A 15,092-nucleotide genomic window follows, 5' to 3' on the forward strand; every position below is an offset into this window, starting at 1 on the left:
AGGGGCGGGCAGAGGCCCGCTAACTTTGCTCCCGGTGGGGTGGAGGAGTGGGGCTGGGTCAGCAGCCAGGACAGCTGAGGTCGTGTCCATCCCCACCCCACCCCTCCTGGGGCTCTGATCTCAGCGGGGCCATCCAGCCCCGCCCCCTCAAGCTGCAGCTCAGGCTGGGCTGGCTTGGAGCTGGCGCCTGGTCAGCAGCTAACCCTAGGCAGGGCCCACAGCCTGCCCCCGGCCCCCAGCCAGGAGAGGGGTGAGGCCTCGGGGAGTGTTTGAAGGTGTGGAACTAGTGCACTCAGACTGGCAGGGGGAAGGGCGTGGGGGAGGTAGCTGGAGTGCCCGTGACCCCCAGACTTGGACATGCTGGAGACAGGCCACCCTCACCTCCCCTCTGGCTCTCTGAGATCCCCAAGCCTCTGGCCTGGGCTTCAAGAGCACGCAGCCCTGCCCTCTCGCCAGGCCTCTGGCACCAAAGCTGACCCAGTGCCCCGGGGCGCGGTCTCCCCCCACCAGCCCTGCCCTTGACCTCCTACAATCCCCCAGATTCCCGGATGGAGTGGCCGTTCTCAGGCGCCTGTCCCGGGCCCTCCTGGCTCACAATGTGCAGTGCTCCCTGCAGCCCGCCCACCAGGCCCCCAGCCAGGCTGACTTCAGCCAGGCCCTGCAGATGCACCAGGGGTTGTGAGGCTCAAAGGTGAGGGAGAGTTTCTGGGAAGGCTTCCTGGAAGAAGGGGCCTGGGGTCCTGCCTGAGCTGAGGGCTGGGGGCCACATCTGGCCAGAACTTACCTCCTCTTGCTTTGGGACATCTGGTGGCCCCTCCCTAGGAGGAAACACTGGGGATGGGTGGAGCCAGGTGGAGGGGGCTGGGCCAGCTGCTGCAGGGTGTAACCTGGCCAGGAGCCTATCGCAGTGGGCTCTGTCCCAGGCCAGCAGGCCAGCGCCTCAGGGCACCTTGGGGGCATAAAAGTGCAGTGGGAGAGGCAACCCCAACTCTCCTGCCCTGCTCGGCGCCCGTGCAGTCTAGGAGAGCCATGATGCTGCAGACACTGTTGATGGGCTTGGCCCTTGCCCTGCACGGGGCGTCCCCCAGCCGGGCCCAGGTCCCCATCCAGGCCAACTTCGATGCCAGCCAGGTGTGCCCAGCATCGCTGGTCCGAAGGGCCTGGCGGCCTCGCCCTCCCCAGACCTTCTCTGATCCGAGCTTGACTCAAGTCTGGGGGACAGGGAGAGAGCCCCCATCCATCTGCTCATCCAACTTCAGGCGGGGGTGTGCTGGGTAGGACTGCAGGCCCCAGGGTTGTGCCTGCCACTCCTCAGGCCGCAAGCCGGGTGCGTGGTAGCTGTTCCTCGTTTCCGGGTCAGGGTTGAGGTGGCACAGGGGCTGCCCTCAGCTCCCCCCGTAACCCCCCTGCAGTTCCAGGGCACCTTGTACGTGGTTGGGGTGGTGTCCGACGACCAGGGCTTCCTCGACTCCAAGGATAACATGAAGATGCCTGTGGCCTTGGTGACCCTCTTGGCCAACGGCGACCTGCACCTCAAGTTTGGGTACCCCACGTAAGTGACCCATGAGCCTCACTTCACACGGGGCCTTAGATGCGGCCAATGTGAGGCCAGCTGGGAGCCAGCAGGAACCAGAGGTGTCCGGGACACATCAAGGCCTCAAGCCAGGCCCCAGCCGGCACCAGGGGGCAGGGGCCGTTGAAACAGCCGCAGCATCTGGCCTGCTCCCCAAGGGGGCCCGTCTGAGGTGGACGCTCTGCCTGAGACCTGGGTGTGGAGGAACGGTGTCCTTGTGCCTGAGTGTGTGTGTGTGTGTGTGTGTAGGGGGGACCGGGAGACCTCCTAGACGCCACATCCTCTGGCCGTGTCCCCTCACCTGGAAGAAAGCCACAAAGCACCTACGAGTGCTAAGTGTGGATGGGGGGACAAGGGGACCCTGGTGCAGGCGGGACACCGGCCCTCTACACGAGCTGGTTGGCAGCACCTAAGTGGCAGCCGTCTGCACCATGGTCAGGCAGCATCCTCAGGGGGCTCCTGCTCAGGCTGCTGGGGGTCCTCCCTCCCAGGCCAGATGGCAGGTGCCAGAAGATGGAGGAGACCTTGACCAGGGGTGCTGTGGACGGGCAGTTCAGCAACGCGGGTGAGGCGGGGCAGCACAGGGGCCGGGGTGCGCAGCAGGCAGGGCTGGCCGCTGGGGAGGCGGCCTGGGGGGCTTCCTGGCAGCTGGGCCGGCATCCTGTGCAGCCAGCTCAGCAGGCCCTCCCCCCTCAGCCATGGAGCAGGCTGACGTCCGGGTGGTGTCCACCGACTACGAGCACTTTGCTGTGTTGTACTTGGAGACGCAGAAGGGGGGCGCTAGGAACGTCTGGCTGCAGCTCTACGGTGGGTGGCCCCGGGGGAGCAGCCCTGACACCCCCCACACCTCCACCAGGCACAGGCCTCTCCTCCAGGGGCCACGTGTGAGGTCTGGTCTGGAGTGTCACCAGTGTGTACTTCCCAGCAAGTTCTGACTCTGGCAGGTGGAACCACCATCTCCGGTGCCTCCTTGGGACCCTTTCCCACCTAGTCCCTCCTCCTCGCCCCTCCCTCCATCCCCCCCACCCCCGGCCCTGTCCCCTGGCTCACTGGCCCTCCCTGCCCTCAGCCCGGGCCCCAGAGCTGTTTCCTGAAGGTGCCCAGAAGATGCAGCAGCTGGCACCCCAAGTGGGCCTGAACCCGAGCCAGGGTGCCCTGCTGCCCAAGTCAGGTGAGCGACATCCCGAAGCGGCTCAGGGCTGCAGGCGGTGGAAGACCCCAGACCCAGCCTGGGAGGGCCAGGCCCAAGGCTCACTCCGCTGAGCCCAGACTCAGCACAGGAGTCCTGGGGCAGCCCTGGCCTGTCTGGGCCTGGGGTGGGGGGTGGGCGGTGCCCCCACAGGGGGTCACAGGAAGAGGGTGTGGCTATTCAGGGGAGGGCCCGGGGCCTCCTCCAGGTGGTTCCTCAGGCCCCACTCTTCTCCACAGACCAGTGTGCGGGCGCCTTCTAGGTGAGTTCCCGGGGGCTGCCTGGACACCCCTCCTAAGACCACAGTGCCTGGCGCCCTGCTGACCCAGGGAGGCCCCTCCTGCCCAGAGGGCTGCGCTATGGGGGTCTTGTGAGCAGGGGTGGGGATTGTCCCATAGAATCAAGCTGGGACACGAGCAGCGGTGGGGAGGGACAGAGTGGGGCCCCCTGAGGCTGGGCCCGGGGAGGGCAGGAGGAGGTGAGAGGATGCTGCCCACCCCAACAGGTGCCACTCAGTTTCCAGTGAGGGCTGCAGCCATGGAGTGTGAGCGGGGAGGAGGCCATGATGTCAGCTGCTCCGTGTACCCGACCCTCCTCACAATAAACTCCTCTCCACCCCCACCCTTCCAGCACAATAAACAATACCTCTAAAAGCCAAAGCTGTGCGTTTCTGGGGAGTAAGGGCAGGAATGGGGGGAGGGGCAGAGGAGCCAAGTGGACTGGGGTAGAGGTGCCCCAGGGCCTGCAGCCCCCGGGCCTGGGACCGGCCCTCCCCAAGAGGGACAGTGCAGGTCTCTGGCTCCAACCCCAACTCCCAAGGGCAGCGCTTGCACGACTGGGTCCCGGGGCCAGGCAGGCCTTAGGCCTGGCTCTGTGGGAGGCAGGCTCCTTGGGCTGCTGGACAAGGGCCGGCTGGGGCTTCCCTGGGTCCCCTGCAGACCCCGGCCCTGGGACTCCAGTTGCTGTCCTTGCTCCGCAGCACAGACCTCTGCGCAGCCATGGGAAAGCGCGCGGTGCCGGACCGACGCCAAGTGCGCAGCTGGGCTCCAGTGGGGGACAGACCTCTCTGCCTCGCGGGTCCCCCCAAACCCCAACCTGATGGGTGTCGGGGCCACTTCCGTCCGCGGGTGGCCTTCCAGCACCCCTTCTTTCTGACTCCCTCCTGCAAGGCGGAGCTCTGTCCTGCCATCGTGTCTGTGAGGGAAAAACCGCTGTCCTTTCCCGAAGCCCTGAAGCGCTGGAGGGTAAAATGGCGTCTGTAACGTGACTAGTTCAGAAAGATACACCACCAGGCGACAGCGCGTCGGAACGCTGACCGCCGCTCCATCTGGGTGATGGCTTGTGACGCCAGCACTTCTGCTCTTCAGCCGCTTAGACGTTTTCCATTAAAATACAGCCCTGTCCTGCCAGACACGATCTGGGCCCTTCTGAGTGAAGAGCCCCCACAGCCCGGGAGCCCCGGACAGCCCTTCCACGCCTGCACCCAACGCCTGGGGCCCGCCGCTGCCTCTGCTGCCCAGCCCACCTGCGAGCTCCGGCCTCCCGTGGACACCACCGGGGCGGGGACCTGGCCGGTCTGCCCCTGCCTGCAGCCTGACACCAGTCTGGGCTGACACCCCTCCTATCCTCCCACCTAGACCAGCGTCTGCAGAGAGAGGCTGGTGATAAGTCAGCTGATCTACTGAGTGACGGACCTATCAGTCACTGATTCACTGGTTGTCATTTGGCTTCCACGTGGACCGAGAGAAGAAGGGGTGGAAAGTGCCACGGTGGCAACAGGAGAGATTCAAGGCAGAGAGAGGGGAGACCTGCACAGGCAGTTTCTCCGGCAGGCTCCCAGCCCCCGACATCCCCCACTGACCGTTCCCTCCCAGGTCCCCTGGGAAAGATCCGGAGTGAGGAGACGCAGTTTACACTTCATGACCTCATGGACACCATTCATTCCGAGGGAGGGTCTGTTGGAGGGGCAACCCCCGCAGAGCCCCTGTGGACCCAGGAAGGGTCAACCCCTTGGCACCTGCAGATCAGCCCAGGATCATCTTGTCCTGCACTCCCTGCTCCGGCCACACGAGGGCAGCCCTCAGCCTGTTCTCCACCCTGCAGCCCAGGGATGTGTGTGCAAGGTCAGCTGCTGCCCTCCTCTGCTCACAGCTGACCCAGTGGACCCCATCTCACTGAGAGTAAAGGCCAAAGTCCCTCCAATCGGCCCTCGTCTGATCCCACCACTGTTATTGCAAAGAACCAGGACGTTGGAAAAAAGACTGTCCCAAGCTTAAGCACTCCAGGTCCCTTCAGCCCTCTAACCAGCCTTTCCGATGTCCTCCTAACCCCCACGGACGGGGTTCCAAGGAACTGTAAATGCTCCTCCCAAGCTCTCTCTGTCTCTTTTTTCCCCTAAACCGTCTCTTTTCTTTTTTCCAATCCTCCCTCTTAGTCACCTCTGATTGGTTATTGATTATTTCCATTGACAATTGGAATAGAAAAGAGTTCTCTATGCACTAAACTGAGGACTGCACCCCAGAAGACACAGATGCAAGAAACACTTGAACTGTGTTCACTGGGCTACAAAGGAAGGGAGGCTTACACAGGTAAAAACTGCAGAGTTATAGAAGTTGTTTGTCAAGAATTAAAATCAGAGCTGGCAAGAAGTAAGGGTGCTTATTAAGCAAGAATTGGTTGGGGCCCAAAATGCATAGTTTCAAGGAGAGACCTTGAGACCATATGGTAACTGGTGACAGATGCTGGCAGATACCATTCTGAGAATGGCTGGTGGTGTCCTTGACTCTCATATAGTTCAGAAAATTCAAGTTCTCAGTGATGTTGGAACTGTCTGAAACCACTTCCACAGTGATCGCCTGGCTGCACCCTGGATACCTGAACCACAGTTTTATATCTTGTCAGAACAATGAGCAAACATCAGACATGAGAGGGGCACATGTCTTCACAGTCTCAGAACAGACAGATCAGCACATGCACAGCAAGGCAGCAGGACCTTGGTATCTGGGAAAGGATTCTCACCTGCGAAGGACATTGGCGTCATTGGACAGGGGAAGGATATTTATCCCTGTCTTCGAAGTGGACATTCTAAACAACCTGGTGATGCTTCCTCCTCCTTTTTCCTCTTTTGGTTAAAGCAGATACACAATCTATGTTTGACATAGACAGGCTGTTCTAGTTAGCATAAAGTTCAAGTCAAATCATGCATAATTCAGAATGACTTCCCCATAATTCAATATGTGAAAATCTTTTTCATCAACTGTATCTTCCCAAAGTGCTTTTTCATTCTTTCAGCTGTGAGTGTGCACTTGCTGTTCTAAGACACAGACTTCAGATGGGAAATTCCTGAGAGATCTCCCTCCTACTCCTCCTTGTTACTCGAATGTGACCTCAGTAGGTTTCCAGCCCATGCACTTTCCGAACTTCCACGTGGGACACGACACCCAGGAAAGGTCTTTCCTGGCATAGGGAGAGAAAAAGTCACTGAACCCAGGAAAGACATGACTGCTGATCAGCAATGCTTGCAGAGTAAGATCTTGAGCAAAGCAGGGGAAATGTGAAAATTAAGAGACGGAAACCTCATTTAAAACGGAGTCAGGAGGCCAGAAAGGGGAGCTCTCACATCTACTGCTCAGCCTCAGTTTCAGACCCAACAGGAAGAAGGTTGCTACTTACTACCCAGCAGGAGGAAGGGAGATTTTCTCCCTGCCCGGCAACAGCCCAGCCAACGAGAGACCATCACAGCTCAGCCAGTGAAAAGCCACTACACCTCCAACTCCCAGTTTCCTCCAACAGACTCTTTGTTTAGATCAGCCCTTCCCAACTCCCCTTTCCCCTCTATAAAAGAGTTTCTTCTTTGTTTTCCAGATTTCCTGTGGTTCGCCATAGATCATGTCCTGAATTGAAATTCTTTGCTGTTCCCCAATGAACATTTTGCTGGCAAAATAATTGGGTATGTTATTGTTTTAGGTCAACACATACAAGGTAACATTCACAAGTTCCAGGGATTGGGACTGACATCTTTAGGGGTCATTATGCAGCCTACCGCATTTTACCTAGAAACAATCTCCCAGGTCCTGAGCACGTGCTGAAGGCTGGTGACTCCACGCTGACATCTCTGGACTTGACCCTTCCTCTAGATTAGAGTCTGTGTACACAACAGCGCCATCAGACATACAGCCACATCAGGAGCTCGCATGACGGAGAGTCCCCCATGTCCTCTCCGATCCTGCTTCAGCCCAGTTATCTCAGGGAGGGCATTTCCACTCTCCCTATATGCAAGTGTCATCTGTGACCCCTCCCTCCCCTCCCCCCTACTATTCTCCCTGACCCCCTCCCCTCCACCCCTGCAGCCCTTGGTCCCCTCTCTTCATGGCACTCAACATGCTTTGTACACATAAATCAGAAGTGCCACTCCCCACCCCACTGCTGCTTAAACCCTCCAACGGCTCCCCACTCTGCACTCATTCTTTCATGATATTTATTGCATATCTCTATGTGCCAGGCACTGTTTAAACACTAGGATACAATGGCAAATAAAACAGAAAGAAAGCCCTGTCTTTGAGGACCTCATGGGAGAAATGGGCAATAAACAGGATAAATGTTTATTTAGATGTATTAGTCACCTATTGCTGAAAAACAAATTACCCCGAAAGTCAATGGCTTAAAAAGATAAGCGTGTATTGTTCCCAATTTGTGAAGGCTAGGCGTCTGGTCCTGGGTGCTCTGGGCCCTCTGGCAGAAGATCTCTCATGAGGCTGCAGTCAAGCTACTGCCTGGGGCTGCATTCTTATCAGAAGGCTCAGCTGCAAGGGAGGCAGTGCTCTAGCTCCCTCACTGGTGGTGGCCAGGCCTCGGTCCCGTATCACATGAATGTGGTGGCCAGGCCTCAGTCCCGCATCACATGGATGTGGTGGCCAGGCCTCGGTCCTGCATCACATGGATGTCTCCACGGGGCCGCCTCATGTCATGGTGAGCAATCCCAGAGAAAGAACGAGGTGACAGCCCATCACTTCTGCCATATTCTATTGCCTAGAAGCCAGTTATTCGATCCAGCCCATGCTCGGGGGAGGGATACACAAAGGTGTAAACACAGGAGGCAGACATGTTTGGGGGCCATCTTAGAGGCTGCTGTCACATGTACATGAGAGTGTACTTTATACAGTGACAAGTTGGAAAACAAATAAAAAGAAGAGGAGAGGGGACCTGAGATGCTGATCAGGGCGTTGAAATCATATATAAGGCAATAGCGAAGACTTCCTTGAGAAGGTGATTTTTGAATAAAGGTCTGAATGAAGTGAGTGAGTCTGGAGAAAGGGCGTGCCAGGCAGAGACAACAGCATATGCAAAGGTTCTGGGGGCAGGAGCCTCCTGGGGGTGAGGGGAGAACTGAGGGTTGTGAAATAGGAGAAAGTAGGAGATTAGGCAGGCTGGGCTGCAGGCATATTTGAAATACATTAGCTTAGCTTACAAACCCACCTGCCGCCTCTTTATGGCCACAGTGTGGTCACCCTGGCCTTCTGCAAAGCCCTGAGCATAACTGTTCTGTGTCCGCTGTGGCGCTTCTGTAGTGACTGCCCCCCCGCCCCCCGCCTGGTACACCCTCTCCTGGTGTGCTCCGTCCCTCTCTTCTTCCAGGTCACAGCTCAAACGGCACTTGGCACTACCCGAGAATTTCATGTTTCGCTTGTTCATTTGTCCATCCCATAAGCTCTCACAAGCTTCAGGAGATCAGAGACCTTGTCTGCTGATCACGGTGAGCTCAAGGCCTGGGACAACACGAGGCAGAGACGAGGTGCTGGGTGAACATTGTGGGATGGATGCACGAGTGGCAGAAGCCTTTTAAACCGGTTACCGTAATTCATTCACTTTTGTACTTTGACTTGTTACAGCTGATGTTAGGAAGCTGGTTGCAGAGGCCGGGGGAAGCCGCGGGGACCGCACGGGGGTCAAAGCAGGCTGAGACCTGAGCGGTTAGGGGAACCGGGCACTCAGCGGGGACATACCCTGCGGGCATGCAGCAGGGTACGGCCCGAAGAGGCCACCAAGTGGGCGTGGGGCTCAGACGCCCGGACTGCGCTGCGCAGCCCTTGTCACGCGGGAACACAGCTCGGGACTGGCCAGCCCCGGAGCCCCGCCCCGCGCCAGGCCCCGCCCCATCAGCGCAGGCCCCGCCCCATGAGGAGGCCCAGCTAGCCCCGCCCCGCGCAGGCCCCGTGGGAGCCTCTCGGCTCTGTCCCACCTCGCTCCCAAGTCCGCCCACTGGCGCAGGCCCCGCCCCCGCTCCGGAAGGCATCCGCCTGCGCAGGCGCCCTAGGCCCGGAGCCGTGTGCATCGCATCCCTCCGGCCGGCGAAGTGTCATGGTGTCGCCGCCGCCGCTGTCGCCGCCGCTCTGCACGCTGCCGCCCGGCCCTGGGCCCCCGCGCTTCGTGTGCTACTGCGAGGGGGAGGGAAGCGGGGCCGGGGACCGTGGGGCCTTCAACTTCTAGTGAGTAGAGGGGACCGTAGGCCTGTGAGCGGCGCGGGCAGCTCTGCAGGCGGTCCCGCCTGACAGTTCCCCCCGCCTCCACCAGTGTGACAGACGCCGCGGAGCTTTGGAGCACCTGCTTCACGCCGGACAGCCTGGCGGCCCTGGTGGGTAACGGGACTCCTGGGCGGCCGGTAGCCCCCAGCACCCAACACCTGCAGGGCGGACCACCTGTGGGATCGAAGGGGTCAGTCTGGGATTCCCTGGAAGGGTCTGGGCACCCTTCCCACGGCTCTGTAGCTGTGGTCCTAAGATTGGTCACAGGCACATCTGGGTGGGGCAGGTTTGGGGTGTTCCCAGTGGTTCTAGGGTCTCAGGCACCTGGTGACCAGTCCCTGTGTCCTGTAGAAAGCCCGTTTTGGCCTGAGTGCGGCTGAAGACATCACCTCGCGGTTCAGGTGAGCCCCTGAGAAGGGAGGAGGGGTGGGTGGGGAGCGAGTGAGTGTGGCCACAGCACTCAGCCACCCTCCTTTCCCAGGGCAGCCTGTGAGCAGCAAGCTGTGGCTCTCACCCTGCAGGAGGACGGAGCATCCCTGACCCTGTCAGGGGGACCCTCGGTGCTGGGCTTTGACCTCTCCAAGGTGCCAGGCCCAGAGGCAGCCTCCAGGTTGCAGGCACTGACACTGGGCCTGGCAGAGCGTGTGTGCAGCCTGGAGCGGCGGCTGGCAGGTAGGATGGAGGGTGGGCATCTCACACCCTCACTGGGGTCCACCTGCCCGTGCCTCCATTCCGGCTTTTCCCGCAGCTGCTGCGGGGGAGACAGCCACCAGCCCCAGGAAGAGCTCCCGGCCAGCGGGGCCTCAGCTCTTCTTACCAGGTGAGGCCTGTCACCTATGACTTGGGGTGGCACTGTGCTCATTCCTCTGTGGCTCAGTTTCCCCAGAACAAGCCTCAAGCTCCAGAGGAAGGATCTGCCTATATGGAAAAGGGGTTGTGGCCCTGGGATTCTGCTGGACTTAGGTGCTCCCCCTCATCCTGTTTCCCCCCAGACCCGGATCCTCAGAGAAGTGGCCCTGGACCTGGGGTCAAGAGGCGGTGTCCAGGAGAGTCTCTCATCAACCCCGGCTTCAAGAGGTACCCACCCACTCACCCCTCCCTCCTGCGCCGAGTCCAGCCCCAGACCCTGCCCGTCCCTCCACAACCCTATAGTGTCATCCTCTCTTCTCTCTCAGTAAGAAACCAGCTGGTGGTGTAGACTTCGATGACCCCTGAAGGTGCAGCACAAAGTCTGACCCTGCCTGTGAGGGGAGGGGCAGCCTCAAAGACCCTGCCACCTGCACCTGCCCATCCTGCTGCCCAGCAGGAACAAACCTGCTCCTCGAGCCCCTTTTCCATCAAATAAACATCTTCCTCTGGCAGAAGTCATGGCCATGCTCTGGCTCCTGGGGGCTGGCTCCAGGAGAGGGCGCAGGGACCCCCCCCCCCGCCACTGCCTGTGAGCTGGGCACTGGGCCGCAGAAGGTAAACAGATGCATCAGACTTCGAGCTCCCAGGTGGAGTTGCCTGAGCTCTCCCGCCCTGCCCAGCTGTCCTGCCTGGCCAGCCCAGGAGCTGACAGGGCTGTGCAAGGCAGGGCCAGGGTTCTGCCAGGGTGGAACTCTTCCCACCCCACCGGGCACAGGGGCCTACGCCTCAGTGATGCAGACCCCCACGAGGAACAGTAGATCTTGCAGGAGATGGGAGTGGCCTGCATGCCACCTGGGGCGGAGCAGAGGAATGTGGGCCCGCCTGTCCTCTGGCCTGGAGCCCTGAGTTGCCCAGATCAGGCTCTGCTCCCCACCCTCCTCGGCCATCCTTCCACCCTGCCCTGGCCTGACTGGTTTGGGAGCCCAGTCCAGTCCCACCATCCCTGACGAGTAGAGGGATGGCCCCGCCCACCTGGCTCTCCGCCAATCCTTCCGGGCTGTCCTCTGGAGCTGAGACTCACAGTGGGAGCTTAGAGGTGGCAGAAATCGGGGGGTCCCGGTCCTTCGGATGTGCGGACACACTCACTGAGGCAGAGATGCCTTTATGGGGCTGCAGACGAGTGGGCGGGGTGGCGGGGGAGGCGGGGACGCTAGCGAGGGCGCACGGCGGGCCGGTAGGCCGCCAAGATCTCTGCGCTGTGCGGACACGTGTACTTGAACTCCTTCTCCTGCAGGGCGCTGTCCAGGTAGCGGCGGAGCCCGCGCAGCTCATCCGGGATGGGCGCCTGGCGGAAGTGCGCGCACACCGTCTAGGGGCGCAGGGCGCGGTCAGGGTCTCCTCCAGGGTCTGTCCTGGCCCACCCCGCCCCTCCCGGCCCGGTGCTCACGTTGACGACGTGCAGCTTGGGCAGCAGGCCGCAGTCGGCCAGCGTGAGCTGATCGCCGTCTAGGAAGCGGCGGCGCGACTCGCGCAGCTTCGGCTCCCGTACCAGTTCGTGCTCCAGGGGCGCGCGCAGGTAGCTGTCTAGCTTGGCGAGGGCGCGCAGCAGCTGCTGGTACAGGGCTGGGGGCGGGGGAGCGGCACGGTGAGGACCCGGCCGGGGGCCACTCCCCTCACCCTCGCCACGCCTCCGGGCCCTCCTCACCATCATCCTGGGCGGGCACTGGGTTCTTGATGTAGGCGGAGAATTTGTGAAAGACGTCGTTGCCCGCCGCGATGGACTCCCGGTATCTGGGCGCCAGGCTGGGGAATCTGCAGGTGGAGGGGATTCGGGTCAGGCCTTGGCCGCGCGCTGCAGGCCCACTGTGTCCTTCCTGGGCTCTGTCCTGGAAGTGTCCTTCCTGAGGGCCCCATCTTTGTCCCTCCCACTGGTCCGGGTCCTCACTCAGGTGGGCCTAGCGTCTCCTCCAGAAACTCCTCGATCTGCAGCGTGTCCGTTTTGGCGTCACCGTCATAGAGCAGGATGGGCAGCTGCGAGCCAGGGGCGAAGTCCTTCAGCACATCTGGGGACCTGTGGGCACAAGGCAGGGAGGGAAGCGGCTGGCCCGGGGAGGGCAGAGGCCAGGGAGGGTCCTGGGCAGGCTTACCTGCGGGTGTCCACGGTGGTGAGGGTGAAGGGCACGCCCTTGAGAAGCAGGATCATGAAAAGCCTCTGACAAGAAGGGCAGTGCCCCACGCTTTCGCCGTCCTCGCTTGCCTGGAGGGGTGGAGTAGAGGGGCGTCGGGGAGGGAGCAGACCCTGGAATCCTGCCACCAGGCTGGGTGGGACCTGGCCTCCAACTGCCAAGAGGCTGGCACGGTGCCAGGGCCCCAGCTCAATCCAGCACAGCCTTGACAAGTGGCCGCTGAGGGCCCTTGACTTGGTCCCTGGGAGGTAGGGAGGGTGCAGAGATGCTGAGGGCCCGAAGACTGGGTGAGGGCACAGGGGTGAGGGGTGTGGAGCAGGACCCTGGTTCTGGGGCCTGGCCCCTTGACCCTTATCTACAGAGGCTGGGCCCCTGGGCACCAGGCCCTGCAGGCTGGTGGCAGGGTGGGGTGGGCCAAGTGAGTTGTTTTTTGAGTGATTCATTCTGCCAAACTGGGCATCCTGCTGCCCTGGGCCCTGAGGGTGGGAGGAGGCCAGGCTCTGGCATCCCCCACACCGGGATCCACAGATCTGGGCCTCAGTGAGGCTGCCTGGCCCAGGTCCCTTCTGTGCCTCAACCCCAGCCTCACCTGGGCCTGGGCCACTGGCTCCCTGCTTGGCACATCCCTACTAAGGGGTTTTTTCTCCAGGAGGGCTGGGCAGGGCCCAGGAGTCAAGAGGAAATTGGGCTGGGGCCACCCCCAACCCTTCCCCCCGCTTTGCTGCCCCCACGTTAAGCAGCCTCGGTGGGACAGCCTGAGCCCACCGCAGGGGTATTAGTGCAGACGCTGTCCCAGAGACCCACCCGCGCCTCAGCCTGCCCGCAGAGAACCCCTTTCCCCAGCCCTCCCCCAGCCCAGCCAGCCCAGCACCTTGACAAACAGCTGGAGCTTGGCCGTCTCAGCCATGGTGGGGACTGCGGCAGCAAGGCCTGGGCGGGGACCTGGGGAGCTCTTTAAGGTTCCCTGAGCGCCCCGCCCTCCACAGCCCAGGGTCCCGCCCTGTGGAGACACCTAGGCGGCGGGAACATAAGGGTGTGACCATGAGGGGAGCTGAGTGCTGGGAGCTGGACCTGAGGGCCTCTGTGTTGGGGTGAGGGGGGCAGGGGTGGAGGATGAGAGCAGTGGGCTGCTAGTCAGGGAAAGCGGGCTGCCTGCCTGGGACAGGGGGCAGCCTTGGATCAGGACCACCCCTGCCATAAGCCTAGCAGCCCTCCTGGCAGTGGACACCCTGCTGTCTGTCAGGGCGCCCAGCCCGGAAAGCCAAGGAGTGGGCAGGAGAAGTGAACAGCCTGGCCACAGCCTGTTACCCCATCGCCCACCAGGGCATCACAAGTGACAAGCCGCTTGGAAGGGACTCCCCCTCCCACCTCCTGAGCTCGGACAGAGCGCCACTCCCGCGGGGCGGGGCCACGTTCCAAGCTGCCCGCGGAGGACGGGCCGGCTCAGGCGTCTTTACCCAGACGGCCCCACACCCCGCCCCTCCCTCGTGGGCTCGGGGCTGGCTTCTCTCTGCTCTCAACCTTTGAAGGAAGAACCCCAAGGGGGTTGGGAGAGGTGGTTAGAAGCTACAGTCTTCTGACCCAGAGAGACTGCCAGCCAGCCCCCAGTCGCCCTGGACTAGAAGGAAAAGCCCAGGGGTGGTTGGGGGAGTTGGTGCCCCACAGGTGTGCCCCTGCCAGTCCCTGCAGGGGCCACACTCCCAGCTTCCCACACCAGGGCTCAGCTTCGGTGGGAGGGGCCTCAGGGAGGGGCAGCGAGGCCCTGGGCCGCCGAGGCCCAGCGCCGCCTGGCGGCAGCACGTGGGACCTGCAGGAGCCTTCCTCTCCAAGCCCAGGTCTCCTGCCTGGCCGCCTCTCCTGGAACCCAGCACTGGTCAGGGCTCCTGGCTCAGGCTACCCTTCCAGCCTGGGGCTGACCTCGACATACTACAGAGCTCAGCGCCCGGCTCCCCTCTGGGGCCTGGACCTCCCCTCCACCTGCCTCTGTCCCAGCACCAGGGGGCTGCTGCTCCACAACCGGGGGGGAGGGGTCACCCCAGCTGCTTCCTGCTTCCCTGGCACACACGATGCCTCCCCTCCTCACCTGCGCCCATTCATCAGATGTCCTGTGTCTAAAACCCCCTTACAAGTCGTAAGGAAAATGGCGAAATGGACACGTGAGCAGGTGGTTCCCAAGAAAGGAAATAAAACACACCCACAGAATACACAAGTGTTTCACTGCACTTACTTCAGGGACAAAGCAGAACAAGACAGTTTGTGGTCACAACAGCCAGAAATATAGCAACCATATTCTGGGAAGCACATTCCTGGGGGTGAGTATCACCAGGTAATCAGCAGCCATCACCTCGAAGTCCCCATAAGTACACGAGGGACCAATAAACAGGTTCACCATCCCCCTGGGTGTGGGACAGTCCTGGCGTGTCCGCAGCAGAGGATGGAGGAGGTGGGTCTGGTTAGCCTGAGGGTCAGTGGTGTTATGGGCTGAACTGTGTCCCTTCTCCCAACCCAATTCATATGTTGAAGTCCTAGCCCCCAGCCCCCAACACCTCAGAGTATGACCATATTTGGAGATGGGGTTTTTACAGAGGTAATCAAGATGAGAACATTAAGATGGGCCCTAAGCCAATATACCCATGTTCTTATAAAAGGGAGATTTTGACACGGACACACTGAGTGGAGGCAGAGATGGGTGTGGCACTCGTTCAAGCCAAGGGCTCCAAAGACGGCCCAGGGGAGGGTACAGCTCAGTGGTAGAGCACGTGCTTAACATGTAC

The 15,092-nt window shown here is 61.1% G+C and overlaps 3 protein-coding genes across 5 annotated transcripts; 2 read left to right on the top strand and 1 right to left on the bottom strand.

Annotated features, from left to right (window-relative positions):
- The first annotated feature begins 15 nt into the window (after positions 1-15).
- LCNL1 (lipocalin like 1) lies at positions 16-3,415 on the top strand. 2 transcript variants are annotated; one of them, XM_074362700.1, is made up of 6 exons: positions 16-691; positions 1,413-2,138; positions 2,270-2,380; positions 2,643-2,744; positions 3,002-3,024; positions 3,268-3,415. In XM_074362700.1, exons 2-5 carry the CDS (start codon positions 1,916-1,918, stop codon positions 3,022-3,024), a joined length of 459 nt encoding a protein of 152 aa, XP_074218801.1. In that variant the 5' UTR covers positions 16-691; positions 1,413-1,915; the 3' UTR covers positions 3,268-3,415. The 2 variants fall into 2 exon arrangements, with proteins under 2 accessions (XP_074218801.1, XP_074218802.1); XM_074362701.1 differs by lacking the exons at positions 2,643-2,744; positions 3,002-3,024; positions 3,268-3,415 and having other exon boundaries at positions 1,413-1,552; positions 2,065-2,138; positions 2,270-2,631.
- Positions 3,416-9,059: 5,644 nt separating this feature from the next.
- PAXX (PAXX non-homologous end joining factor) lies at positions 9,060-10,647 on the top strand. 2 transcript variants are annotated; one of them, XM_010954485.3, is made up of 7 exons: positions 9,062-9,247; positions 9,333-9,393; positions 9,635-9,684; positions 9,765-9,955; positions 10,032-10,103; positions 10,276-10,360; positions 10,459-10,647. In XM_010954485.3, the coding sequence occupies exons 1-7, from the start codon at positions 9,120-9,122 to the stop codon at positions 10,496-10,498; spliced, it is 627 nt and encodes a 208-aa protein (XP_010952787.2). In that variant the 5' UTR covers positions 9,062-9,119; the 3' UTR covers positions 10,499-10,647. The 2 variants fall into 2 exon arrangements, with proteins under 2 accessions (XP_074218810.1, XP_010952787.2); XM_074362709.1 differs by lacking the exon at positions 9,635-9,684 and having other exon boundaries at positions 9,060-9,247; positions 9,805-9,955.
- A 631-nt stretch (positions 10,648-11,278) lies between these two features.
- CLIC3 (chloride intracellular channel 3) lies at positions 11,279-13,333 on the bottom strand. The gene is made up of 6 exons (XM_010954486.3): positions 13,190-13,333; positions 12,280-12,389; positions 12,078-12,203; positions 11,838-11,944; positions 11,580-11,755; positions 11,279-11,501 (listed from the first exon to the last, which is right to left on the bottom strand). Exons 1-6 carry the CDS (start codon positions 13,223-13,225, stop codon positions 11,343-11,345), a joined length of 714 nt encoding a protein of 237 aa, XP_010952788.3. The 5' UTR covers positions 13,226-13,333; the 3' UTR covers positions 11,279-11,342.
- Positions 13,334-15,092: the final 1,759 nt, after the last annotated feature.

This window comes from Camelus bactrianus, chromosome 4 (genome assembly GCF_048773025.1).
Source record: "Camelus bactrianus isolate YW-2024 breed Bactrian camel chromosome 4, ASM4877302v1, whole genome shotgun sequence".
NCBI classification, from domain to species: domain Eukaryota; kingdom Metazoa; phylum Chordata; class Mammalia; order Artiodactyla; family Camelidae; genus Camelus; species Camelus bactrianus.

Bases quoted from the DNA above. Each gene is read 5' to 3' on its own strand.
- LCNL1 (XM_074362700.1), top strand. From the start codon at position 1,916: ATGGGGGGACAAGGGGACCCTGGTGCAGGCGGGACACCGGCCCTCTAC. The intron at 2,139-2,269 runs GTGAGGCGGGGC...CTCCCCCCTCAG, and splicing joins CGGGCAGTTCAGCAACGCGG to CCATGGAGCAGGCTGACGTC. The intron at 2,745-3,001 runs GTGAGCGACATC...TCTTCTCCACAG, and splicing joins TGCCCTGCTGCCCAAGTCAG to ACCAGTGTGCGGGCGCCTTC.
- PAXX (XM_010954485.3), top strand. From the start codon at position 9,120: ATGGTGTCGCCGCCGCCGCTGTCGCCGCCGCTCTGCACGCTGCCGCCC. The intron at 9,394-9,634 runs GTGGGTAACGGG...TGTGTCCTGTAG, and splicing joins CGGACAGCCTGGCGGCCCTG to AAAGCCCGTTTTGGCCTGAG. The intron at 9,956-10,031 runs GTAGGATGGAGG...CTTTTCCCGCAG, and splicing joins CCTGGAGCGGCGGCTGGCAG to CTGCTGCGGGGGAGACAGCC.
- CLIC3 (XM_010954486.3), bottom strand. From the start codon at position 13,225: ATGGCTGAGACGGCCAAGCTCCAGCTGTTTGTCAAG. The intron at 12,390-13,189 runs GTGCTGGGCTGG...CCACCCCTCCAG, and splicing joins AGCTCCAGCTGTTTGTCAAG to GCAAGCGAGGACGGCGAAAG. The intron at 11,945-12,077 runs GTGAGGACCCGG...CTCCACCTGCAG, and splicing joins GAGACGCTAGGCCCACCTGA to ATTCCCCAGCCTGGCGCCCA.